The sequence below is a fragment of the Equus przewalskii genome, chromosome 2 (genome assembly GCF_037783145.1).
Source record: "Equus przewalskii isolate Varuska chromosome 2, EquPr2, whole genome shotgun sequence".
NCBI lineage: Eukaryota > Metazoa > Chordata > Mammalia > Perissodactyla > Equidae > Equus > Equus przewalskii.
Window position 1 is genome coordinate 115,713,777 of NC_091832.1, and position 13,171 is coordinate 115,726,947.

At 42.7% G+C, this 13,171-nt stretch overlaps 1 protein-coding gene across 10 annotated transcripts in view; it reads right to left on the reverse strand.

Annotated features, from left to right (window-relative positions):
- EGF (epidermal growth factor) overlaps positions 1-13,171 on the reverse strand; it is an 81,331-nt gene that overhangs the window by 49,281 nt on the left and 18,879 nt on the right. For all 10 annotated transcript variants that reach the window (XR_011537785.1, XR_011537784.1, XR_011537786.1 and 7 more), the window contains exons 3-5: positions 10,662-10,843; positions 10,001-10,228; positions 9,060-9,262 (exon numbers count right to left, since the gene is read on the reverse strand). Coding sequence is in view for 7 of the 10 variants with exons in the window: in XM_070611713.1 (XP_070467814.1) it covers positions 9,060-9,262; positions 10,001-10,228; positions 10,662-10,843 (613 nt within the window). In the remaining 3 variants the exon portion in view is untranslated. The remainder of the gene's footprint in view (positions 1-9,059; positions 9,263-10,000; positions 10,229-10,661; positions 10,844-13,171) is intronic.

Sequence of the window (13,171 nt, forward strand, 5' to 3'; positions counted from 1 at the left end):
ATAAGCCTTCTAGAAGAAAATGTAGGCAGTACACTCTTTGACATAGTATTAAAAGGATCTTTTCAGACACCATGTCTTCTCAGACAAGGGAAACAATAGAAAGAATAAACAAATGGGACTTCATCAGACTAAAGAGCTTCTTCAAGGCAAATGAAAACAGGATTGAAACAAAAAAAACCCCACTAACTAGGAAAAAATATTTGCAAGTCATATATACGACAAAGGGTTAATCTCCATAATATATAAAGAACTCACACAACTCAACAACAAAAAATCAAACAACCGAATCAAAAAATGGGCAGGAGACATGAACAGACATTTCTCCAAAGAAGATATATGGATGGCCAATAGGCACATGAAAAGATGTTCATCACCACTGATCATCAGGGAAATGCAAATCAAAACTACACTAAGATATCACCTTACACCTGTTAGAATGGCAAAAATATCCAAAACCAAGAGTGACAAATGTTGGAGAGGCTGTGGAGAAAAAGGAACCCTCATACATTGTTGGTGGGAATGCAAACTGGTGCAGCCACTATGGAAAACAGTATGGAGATTTCTCAAAAAGTTAAAAATAGAAATACCTTATGACCCAGCCATCCCACTACTGGGTACCTATCCTAAGAACCTGAAATCAGCAATTCCAAAAGGCCCATGCACCCCTATGTTCATCACCGCATTATTCACAATAGCCAAGTCATGGAACCAACCTAAGTGTCCAGCAACTGATGATTGGATAAAGAAGATACAGTATACATATACATGGAATACTACTCAGCCATAAAAAAGGACAAAGTCGTCCCATTCACAACAACATGGATAGACCTTGAGGGTATTATGTTGAGTGAAATAAGCCAGACAGAGAAAGACAAACTCTGTATGACTCCACTCATAGGTGGTAGTTAACATATAGACAAGGAGAACTGATCGGTGGTTACCAGGGGAAAGGGGGGGGTTGGGGGAGGGCACTAAGGGTGAAGTGGTGTACCTACAACATGACTAATAATGATGCACAACTGTAATTTCACAAGGTTGTTGACTATCATAATCTTAATAAAAAGATTAAAAAATAGAAATACCATATGACCCAGCCATCCCACTACTGGGTATCTATCCAAAGAGCTTGAAGTCAGCAATTCCAAAAGTCCCATGCATCCCTATGTTCATTGCAGCATTATTCACAATAGCCAAGACGTGGAAGCAACCTAAGTGCCCATCAATTGATGATTGGATAAAGAAGATATGGTATATATATAATACAATGGAATATTACTCAGCCATAAAAAGGATAAACTTGTCCCATTCACAACAACATGGATGGACCTTGAGGGAATTATGTTAAGTGAAATAAGCCAGATAGAGAAGGACAATCTCTGTATGACTCCACTCATATGAGGAATTTAAACCTGCAGACAAAGAGAACAGATTAGTGGCTACCAGGGGAAAGGGGGGTGGGGGGTAGGCACAAAGGGTAAAGGGGTGCACCTACAACACGACTGACAAATAATAATGTACAACTGAAATTCCACGAGATTGTAAACTATCATAATCTCAATAAAAATTAACTTAAAAAAAAAAAGATCACAGGCCGGCCAGGCGGCATAGTGGTTAAGCTCCTCTTTGGTGGCCAGGGTTTGCAGGTTCGGATCCCAGGCATGGACCTAGCACCGCTCATCAAGCTATGCTGTGGAGGCATCCCACATACAAAATAGAGGAAGGTTGGCACAGATGTTAGCTCAGGGCCAATCTTCCTCACACACACGCACACACAAATCACCTTTGGAGGATACGCCAACCCTTCAGTCTAAAAGCAGATAAATTAAAGGAAAGAATCAAGCATTTATCTTTCCTATGAAAGCTCTTCCTCAGGAAAATCATGTTGCTGCTAGCTGCTGTGGAAAAGTTCCTCAGCCACTAAATGCATAAGCGATGACAGAATTAGAATGTCACCACTTTGAGCCTCTGATGGAAAAATGGCTCTAGGCAATGATAATCAATAGCTTCTAAAACCATCACGTGAAAGGCTGATGGGAAACTTCACGGTGGATGGGTCAGGCTGGCAACACCTGCACCGCTGATGGATCTGGAATGTCACAAAAGCAACAGGAGCCAGCCACCACGTGCCCCTGGTGTGGCCAACAGGAAGCGTTCCAGACCACCTGCAGTTCCACCTATAAAATATTCCGGCAAAAAATCAGAATCTGATCAGGCTTCTTCTGGGTCAAAACTACAGGGTTATAGGAAATAGAGAATCATGTTAAATGACACCATGAGGATAACATCTGCAAAATCCAGAATGTGGAAAATTCTACAGGACAGATGTCCTGGTTTCCTCAACAAACAAATGACACAAAAAAAGCCTCAGATTAGAAAATAAACAGTGGTCACAACCTGGCATGTGGAAATCAGCAATAAGTGAGAGCCGACAGCAAGAAAGAAAACAGAAAAATGATAAAGAGCCATTCCAAGGATTTAAAAGGACTTCAAATGGCAGCCACGTGGTGTCAGGGCAAACCTGCATTGAAAACCCAGCTTTGCCTCAAACCAGGCCAGTGCTTGCCCTAAAGGCATGTATCTTTGTAAATGTGACCCAAGTCATTAGGAAAATGTCAATAATTGTAAGTAATGTTAGTAAGATACAGCCATTCATTTTGCTAAGATTTCTGTGAAAAATGACAGAACTTTGGGTATTTGAACTGACAATTTAAAATTATATACAAATAGAAAATAATTGTTGGCAAGGACATGGAGAAATTGGAATTATTATGCACTGTTGGTGGGAATGTAAAAAGGTACAGCTGCTGTGAAAAACAGTAAGACAGTTCCTCAAAAAATTAAAAATAGAGGGCCAGCCCCGGTGGCCTGGTGGTTAAGTTTGGCGCTCCACTTTGGCAGCCAAAGTTCGGTTCCCAGGCACAGACCTACAGCATTCATCAGTGGCCATGCTGTGGCGATGGCTCACATACAAAAAGAGGAAGATTAGCAACAGATGTTAGCTCAGGGCAAATCTTCCTCAGCAAAAAAAAAAAAAAAAAAGAAATTAAAAATAGAATTAGTCTACGATCCTGCAACTCTCTTCTGGGTATATACCCAAAAGAATTGAAAGCAAGATCTGCACACCCATCTTCATAGCAGCATTATTCACAATAGCTAAAACAGGGAAGCAACCCAAGTATCCATTGATAGATGAATGGATAAGCAAAATGTGGTATATACGTACTGAATATTATTCGGCCTTAAAAAGCAAGGACATTCTGACATATGCTACAACATGGATGAACCTTGAGGACATTTTGCTAAGTGAAACAAGCCACTCACAAAAAGACAAATAGTGTATGCATCCACTTCCAAGAGATACTTAGGGTAGTCAAAATCATAGAGACAGAAAGCAGAATGCTGGTTGCCGGGGGCTGGGAGGGGTTACAGCTTAATGGGTATACACAGTTTCAGTTTTACAAGATGAAAGAGTTGTGGAGATGGACAGTGGCGATGGTCGCACAACAATGTGAATGTACTTAATGCCACTGAGCTGTGCACTTAAAAATGGTTAAGATGAAAAATTTACGTGTATCTTACAATTAAAAAATTTGGAAAAAGTTATCTGAAAAAAATACTCATGTATCTAAGATAATTCTTTTCTAGAGTTTTCCAAATTACCGAAGGTTTACAGTAGACACTCCAGCAATGACAGAATCAAAACGAATCAGAGTCCCACCTGGACAATTTTAGCTACATCATCACTTCCATAAGCAGCTACATTTCTAGGTGGAGGCAATTCTCCTTCATGAGCTCTCAGAATTAAAGAAATTCCTCAATATTTTTGTGCATGAAGTGAATGCAAAGAATTTTACACAGTGTTGATGATAGATACTTCATTTTCCAAAGAACATGCTTTTGAAACTATCTTATGAGCTTAAAACTGGAATCTACATTTAACGAACACAGAAGAAAGCAAAAATATCTGAACCTCTTTGTAAAAATTTGAACTTTTACAAAATCATATCTGTGAGCAGTAAAACTAGTTGCAAAATTCCCAGAAGTTGAGCTTGAAATAATGTCATTAACGTTGTATTCAAAGCACTTCCGGCACCGGCTCTGAGATTCACACAACAGCACAGGTGTCGGGGCAGCCAGAGAGCGCAGCAAAATGTGCGATCCACTCGGTGTCTGTTTTCAGACAGCCGAGGGAGAAGTGTGAGCGTGAGTGTGAGTGTGTGAGCGTGTGTGTGTGTGAGAGAGAGATTTTCTCCGTTCCTAAAATGTAAAGTATTTTTGAAAAGAGAGAGAAATAAGCTTTTGGCCCCACGATTTGGGCAAACTGAAACATTGAACCACCTGGAGGCCATGGATAGACAATAATACGCCCAATTACAGGTTTTTCCAAAACAAACAAGGCAACTGTAAGACATGACATGATAGATCAGAGTAAGGATGTAGTTGGGGAAGCAGCGTGGTGTCACTCTGCCCAGGGTCAAAGCCCACCTCCACCTCCATGTGACCTTGAACAAGCTATTGCGACATCTCTGACCTCAGCTTCTTCACCTGTAAAATGGTACCAATAATCACACCTGATTCATAAGCTGGTTGTGAAGATTAAGCAAGATCCTGTAGGAATAGCCTAGAGCAGAGCATTCTATACATACTCAATCATTACAGGTATTTCCATGCTTTCTAAGGGCCATAGGACCTGTGGCATTTCCCGACTTTATTTCCTACGCAGCAGCCCGTGGGACTCCCAAATCGATTCTTTCCAGCCAGACCTCCTTCTTGAGATCTCAGGGTAGTGAGAGCTACGCTGCAAAGATCCACTGCAGAGAAAAGTGATTGAAACCGCTGGGGATTTATTCATAATATACAGAAGGGAGTTGCCCCGTGAAGACGCCGTCTGACCAAGGGCAGGGGTGGGGCTTACCACAGGTGAGGAAGACAAGGTGTGCTTAGATATTAAACATCTCCACAGCTTGTTCCTTATGATGTTATTTAGGGGAGAGAGTGCCAAAGGCTGTTTTTTGAACTGTCGTTTCCTAAACGTCCTCTGGACACTGGAGAGCTGCGTGCCCTGTCCTCACGGGACCAAGGAAGTTTAGGAGGACAGACAATTACGGCCAAGCACGATGAGAGCCCCGTGACGGGGAAAGCTCTGAGATTGCTCTCTGAGAACAGCCAGCCGAGCCTCACAGTGAGGGGTCAGGGAGGGTGTTCCTGAAAGAAGGGAGATTGGAGCTGTTTCTCAGAGGATGTGGAGAGTGGGCCAGTGCAGAGAAGGAGAAAGAATGTTCCTGAGCGTGTGGAAAGGCCTGGAGCAGGGAGCAACCGTGACTGTGGGAGGAAATTAATCTTCGAGGATGGCTCTAACGCAGAAAATGGTGAGAGACCAAGCCGAGAAATGAGCAGAGGGCCTGTGGATAGGTTAAATAAAGAGACTGGACTTCCGTTATTCACAAGTGAGAGTTGTCAGTCGGCTTTAACCAAGGAACGACGCGATTGGGTTCTGCCTTTGGAAGGGTTATGCTCCCTGCAGCATAGAAAAGGGAGGCAGGGATGCTCATTGAGCGAGCAGGGCCGGACTGCTGCCGAGAGGGCCCCAGGGGTTGGACTGTAGGTGGCAGCACTGCTAGGACTGGGAGATTGCGTCCGTGGATGGGAGTGAGACAGAGGGAAGAAAGGACCATGGCTAGATTTCTGCCTTGGGAGAGGGTGGTGAGATGTCACTCACTGAGGTGGGGACACCGCAGCGAGAGGAGCCGAGGAGAAAGGAAGTAAAGGTCGGTAGGCAGTTATTTCCTTTGTGCCTGAAGCGCTTGAAAAAGATCCAGGTAGAAATGCTCAGAAGGCAGATAAATATATGGGCCTTGATAAGGAGATGTTCTCTGAGCCTGAATGTATCCATTTGACACGCCCACTGCAGGACCCTGAGCCTGGAGGGTGTAGACAGCAGGCAGGCGTGGCCCATGGGAGGGACCAGCGTGAGTGCTCTCAGGACACAGGTCAGAAGCATGGGAACCCAGCCCGACAGTGAAGCTGTGACTCTGCTCAATGGACTTGGGCTCAGCCACCGGCTGCCTCAGACTCCTCTACGACCAGCCAGTCGGAACGCACAAGCCGAGGCCTTGTTTAAAGGACAACTCGTCTTCCTTGTGAAGCTCTGTGGCTTTGCCTTCCTAAGCACCGCCCTTGCCCTGGGTCTTCACCGGGGCGGCTCCCTTCTATATATTATAAATAAGCTCCCAAAATTTTAAATCACTTTTCTCTGCAGCTAAACTCTGCCTAGAATCTTTGCAGCTTAACTCTCACTATGCCTCCGCGTGTGTGTGTTTTTTTAATTGGTCTAGATCTCAAGAAAGAGGTCTGGGCTGGAACTGACATATTCAGGAGTCATGTGGGCTGCTGCACAGGAAATAAGGCACACAACCGCACAGGTCGTCTGGGCCTTAGAGATCAACAACGCACATAACCACACGAGGAGTTCTGAGAAGGCACTGAGGAAAAGACAACCTGTTTAACTTCCTTTAACCCAGCCCATCTAAACCATTCGACCCTGAAATGTTTCCCTTCCCCAAATAACCCCATTAAATCCCACAGCACTAGTGTTTCGTAGAACACGCTTTGATAAGTGACAGTTGAGGCATTTTTCAGGAAGTAATGCTGGAGAACCGACGAAAGCTATATACTATCTCATTGGGGGACAACTGCGTATTTTCATCTAACACGTACAGTCAACAGATTCCCAGACCGTAAATCCCAGGTGGAGAATTCCTGGGGTACCAGGCACTGGAATCATTCAAACCAAGGAAGCAGCGCCCTGGAACGGCGAGTCTGTCGCACTCAGAGCACAGGTGAAGCCCACCCTCTGGGCAACAACTGGAGCCAGCATCTCTAGGGCCAACTGCCTTCTGGATTCCAGGTTTGCACGGAGCTCTGCAGCTGCCAGTGGCTTCCCAACCAAATTCTACTATCTGCCACATTGTTTGAAGCTGTTCTTTAATGAGTCATTCTCGACTTCCTTCTGAAATTCCTACTTTAATTATCCTGTGTGCACTCCCTATCAAGGAGGCTGAGTGACGGTGAAGAGCTAAGGTGTGTATGGTGGAAAGAACACTAAACTGGCACACTGATCACTAGGAATTTCTTCCAAAATCCAGGGTTAACAAGCTGTATAATCCTGGAAAAGTCACTCTTTTTCTCTAAGCTTCAGATTTCTCAATTATGAAATGAGTAAAATAATTGCTGACTTTTCTGTCTCACAGTGTGGCTGTGACAAAAAAAGATAATGCCCATGAAAATACTTTGGAAACTATGAGGTTACCTATAAATGTAAGATTTGGTGATGAAGATGATAATGGACATACCTATACCTGTTAGGAACGAGACTCAGTAATTATTCATAGTAGTCGTTGGTTCCAATTTTGTTGTAAGTCATCACCACTTGGACAATAAGTCTTATGTGAAGACAGCTTGAGCCAAAATTTCCCATGGAAATTATCCGGAGTGTATCAGATTCACCGCCTTTCTGTGTGGAATATGGTCACCATCTATTTTACAGTGTTGCCACCAGGTTGTTGCTATTTCAGGTTGCGCTGCAACCCACAGTTGCATTGTTTCCCACAACTCTTGCTTCATAAATTCAAGTAAATCAATTTTTAAAAAATAACTTATGTGAATAAACACTTCAAGTCTTGGAATTTATTTTATTTTTGGCCGTTCCTCATTAACTGCCTTGAAAGCATAGGCATTACACAGGTTAAATTATAGTTTCTTTCTAAGTTTTTAAAGAAATCAGATAAAAAGCATTTGCACTATTAGTCTCCCGCTTGAGGATATGAGGACATCGGTTCCCCTAGATTCTAGCCTCCCTTCAGCAATCTCGTGCCTGTGCCCCTGTTCAGTGTCCACCGCTCTCTTCAGAGCCACGTCTGGGGCAGGTATGAACACACAGACACGCTAACTGTGGCAGGGCCTCAGAGTCCTAGCACTTCCCACACCCGTACCAAACCCTAGTGGCATCCAGCAGATAGGAAGAAGAGAAAATACAATTCCATCTCTACTTTGAAATCTCACAAGGCTAGTTGGGGATAAGATTAAATACATTTCAAAGTCTTCTTGAAATAAAACTTTTACGTAAAGCAAATGTTAGCGTAACATCATTTATGTGGTATATATGCCATATTGAAGAGCTCACCTTAAAAAAAAATGATATGCTGACAAATTGGAACAGAGAAGACTACAGCTGAAAGTAGAAATTTGAGACTGTGACTAGATTCAGTCAATCCATTCATTTGACTAACGTTATCTAAAATTCTTTATTTATAAATAAATAAATAACCATTGAAATTAAATAAAGAATAACTGACACAGTCCCTGCCTGCAGGGCACTTATAATCAAGAGGGAGAGAAAATCAAAAAGAGAGCATAGTAATACGTAAGTACACCTTGCGATGAGTTTGATGAAGGGAGAAATAAGAGAAAAAGAGGAAGTGAAGGGGCCTACTCTGATTGGATGACCAGAGAAGGCCTCCCTGAGGACAGGACACTTCAGCTCAGAACCGAGGAGAAGCCTGAGCAGATAGAAGAGCGACTGCAGAAGCCTGAAGGCCTGGAGGAGCTGGGGTGTCTGAGGAACCACAGAAAGACCGTGTTAGATTCTGGTGAGGGCAGGGGACAGGGTGCTGCATCAGGGTGGCCAAGTATTGACAGGCCTGCTAAAACACTGCATTCCAATCTAAATGCAAAGGAAAGCTTTGGCAGAATTTTAAGCAGGGGAGTTAGTGGATTAGATTAACTATTTAGAGGCAAGAGGGGAAAACAGAAAGATTAGTTGAGTGGCTACTGCAATAGGCTGGGCAGGAAACGCCGGTTGTTTGGACTATGGTGGTGGCATAGAGAAGAGGACATCTCAGACGTATTTAGGAGGTAGGAATGCAAAGGATTTGGCGGCAGATTGGAAATTAGGTGTGAGGCAGTGGGAGAAACCAAGGATGACCCCTAAGTGTCCAGCTTGAGTGAGTAGCCAGCTGCGGACTAACTGCCAGACCCTGTTCGAGGTCAAGATGACTCACCAGATGCCTGCGCACCGCCATCTGCCTCAGGCTGCATGAGGGGATGCACAGCTTTAATTCCAGCAGGTGGTGCAAAGGACCGACTGAGGTTAATTCTAACCACATCCTTCCCAGTGTATTTGTCAGCTATCTCAATTGTCTGTTTTCTCCACGTTGAATAGAAGATACGGTCACCAAAGAGGGACACTGCAACCAAGTTGTGCCTAAAAACAGCAGGAAAAAACACTAGAGAATGGCAGAACATTTCTTCCCAGGCCTATGAAACTTTCCCTTCATTTCAATTTGTCTGAATTTTAATCACCCACCTTTTCAATTGTTTCTCATTTAGGTTTAGAGACAGATACTAAGTTTAAAATTTTGTTTATGTAGTCATAATCTTAATTAATAGGATATAATGTCCAGGTTCATTGTCTCATTCTTTTGCTAATGAGCACAAAAGTGGGATGGAAATAAAATAGGAGCAGACAAAGCATGGATTTCTGGTTTTGTCCATCTCACGCTTGTCTAATTTCTGCCTCTTGCCACAAGCTGGAGAGTCAGTTACTGGCAAGACAGCAAATCAACTTAAAGATAGGTGCTTCTTTGATATGGCACCATAATTCCAAAGAGAATAATTAGGACCAACATGTGGGAACATTGTATGCCAAATATTCTGTTAATTATTTTTATTCACGTTGATTTACTTAATCTTCACAACAGCCCCAAGAAATTAGTACTATTATTATCCTCATGTTAAAGGAAACTGAGGACGAAGGAATTCATGTAAACGGCCCAAAGTCACTCGTCTAATAAATGGTAAATCTGAGACCTGAGCTCAAATCTTTTGAACCCCACAATCTGTGCCAAACCACTATACCAGTTTAGTTGACAAAAGTAAAATTAACTTATCACACAAACTTCAAAGGGCAATTGTTTTATTTTGTACCAAAAGCAGAACCTACTGTGTAAGATGTTTGCAGCAACGGACAGACCCTCCGTCATAATCGCTGGAACAAACACGGGAATTGTCGCCCTCTCTGTCGTACTGAATCCAAAAGAGCCGCTTCTCAAGCACATCCAGTGACACAGCTGTTATTTTCCCTGATGTCTCTAACAGAACCTTCTCTTCCACACCATTGAGATCTGCTCTGTGGAGGCTGCCGGCCGCCTCTGAAGACCAGAAGAGAAGCCTGAGGGCAGACACACCACAGAGATGCATCCTTGAAGGTAACGTCACTTAAAGGGCTGACTCTCTCAGAGGTTCAGCAGTCCCCACCTGTCCGCTGTCCCCAAGTCCCCGAGTGCACAAGTCTGACTATTTTGAATGAAAATTCAATTCAACAAGTGTTTATTGCTCTGTTATGGAAATTCCACGCGATTTCAAGCTAGAAGGAGAATTAAGCTTCCAAAGCAGGAAACCACGGTGGTCAGGAATGCTATTTGTGGAGGGAGCCTGCACTGGTTCAAATCCAGGCTGCCCTCCTATTGACAGTGGGGTCGTGTACTGTAAAAGAGGGCCTGGGTCTCAAAGAGAAGGCCCCTTCGGGTTCACAATGTTATGATTCCACAAATTTTCATCAGATTTTGAATTATATTTCAATGTCCAAAAACAGCAGAATTTACCTTTCTACTGGATCAACTGCTACATTTGCAGGAGATTTTAAGGTGCCCAAGAGAACACGGGAATTGTTTCCTTTCATATCTGTTACTGTAATGACTCCTTCCTCTTGATTTGACCAAATAAGTTCTTCATTTATCCAATTTATTGCCATTCCTGAAACATTTCTCTCTATATTGCATATTCTCTGTAAAATCAAATTTCCAAAATTATTATTAATATTTCCCCATTCGCAATGAAAATTTCATTTTTATAAAAGTCTATTCTTTTAAGCACGTGTCATTTTTGTGCACTCCCCAAATTATTTAACTGATAAAATAGTCACAGATACGGTGGCATTGTTTTGAAGCAGTAATGCTAACCCTCCCGTGTGAATATTTCTGGGCATAATATTTACGTCATGGCTTTGAAAGAGAAAACTACCCTATACTTATTGAAATCAGGCAATCAACCATCATGGATTAATTTCAACTATAGTAACAGTGGAATTTCAATGCTACTTTAAAGACAATTCATTCAATTCCATTTGCTAATGGAATTTTCCAGAATCCGACCTGGGCCCAATTCCAAGCTTTGCCAAATTCTGACAAGATTCCTTTGGAATTTGTGCACAGAGCTACAGAGCAGGTCAACTGCTCGTTGGGGCCCCTCCTCCATCAGGCCCTTCTTTCTGCAAGTCCTCAGGGCCTCACGCCATGACCTGTGACCTGGAGAGCAGGGCTTCTCTTTCTGCCTCTGGGGTGGGCAGTGTTTCCTGCTCTCTTGTGATAAAAACACCAAACAAAAAGCCTCTGTTCTCTCCTACTTCCAGCCTGCGCAGGTAAACGGGCCCCGATTTGCACCTGCGATTTCCGCGGTGGGAACATGCCCACAATCACCATCCCCAGCTGCTGACGTCACATCTCTGAAGTCGGAATTGGGCGGATGGAACAATTTCATGAGCCTGTGCTGTTCCTATATCTCAAAGCGGTCTAGCTGATCCATTCGACCAATTGTCCGTATACTGAGACACAGCTCACCCAGGTAAACTGTTTGCATTTAATGCTTGTCCTTTATAAACAATGTTTTAACCCAAAGGAGTGAACATAATGATGGATTTGGGGCTTCAAGCCAATCTTTTCCCAATGACTTAACATAAATTAACAACTATTTATGTATCTGGCTATTCTGTGAAATTCTCTAGACTCTAGACTCAAGATTTTGAAACTATTCTACAGAGGCCAGAGAATAACCATAGTCATCCTTGTTAACAGCGAGATTAGCAATATTAGAGATGTGATAAACAGATTAGCACCTAATTGAAGCTTTTAAGAATAATTGGAGCAAGAAAGGTTTATTTAAAAAAAACCAAACAGTGTGCACTTTGTGTTGAGAATAAATGCTTAGGGTTTCTCTGCTCACGTGCCCTCTGTAATCCACCTCCCAGGAATAGAGAACATTCCTCCTGGGCCTCATTTAAGGGCTCTACCAGTTGAAAAGAAAGATTAAAGATCTTTTGTACGTACTTGAAGCAAAATATTTTATATCTGTCATCTGCTTTATTTTTTTTCCAGAGTGCAAACACCTTGAGAATAAAATTCTTTTCAATTTTTTCTTCCTAAATCTCAAGTGCCAAAACCCATGACAGAGATTTTATACGGATAAAACAGGTTTGCCCAACCTCAGCACTACTGACGTTTTGGGCCCAATAATTCTTTGACGTGGGAGCCGTGCTGCCTGTGACAGGATGTTCGGCAGCATCCCCGGCCTCTGCCCACTAGATGCCAGAAACACATCCTCCCTCCACCCCAATCCGTCTCTACAACCAAAAATATCTCCAGATACTGCCAAATGCCCCTGGGGTGCAAGATCACGCCCCGCCAAGAACCAGTGGAGTAGAAAATCATCATGGAAATGATCTGATTTAACCTACAGATTTTATAGATTAACCTATTTTATAGATTAAAATAATCTATTATTTTATTATATTTACATATATTTATTATAGCTATAAAATATCTATAAAATAATCTATTATTAAAATAATCTATTTTATTTTTTTTTTTTATTTTTTCCTTTTTCTCCCCAAAGCCCCCCGGTACATAGTTGTGTATTCTTCGTTGTGGGTCCCTCTAGCTGTGGCATGTGGGACGCCGCCTCAGCGTGGCTTGATGAGCAGTGCCATGTCCGCGCCCAGGATTCGAACCAACGAAACACTGGGCCGCCTGCAGCGGAGTGCGCGAACTTAACCACTCGGCCACGGGGCCAGCCCCTAAAATAATCTATTTTAATCTATAATATGGTGATCTGACTTAATAAACTTATTTTCAAAATTACACTGACATCCTCAGTTTTTCCTTTTGGGGGCTTCTGAATATCAATGCCACATTCATGGGCTTGTTCAATAGTGTGATACCACAGACGCAGATTAAATAAACACCTGCAAGTGCCAGACACACCTTTGAATTGTAATTTTCATTTATACGTTACGGATTCACTACATCATATTTGTCAGCCTAGACAAAAATCCTTCCAG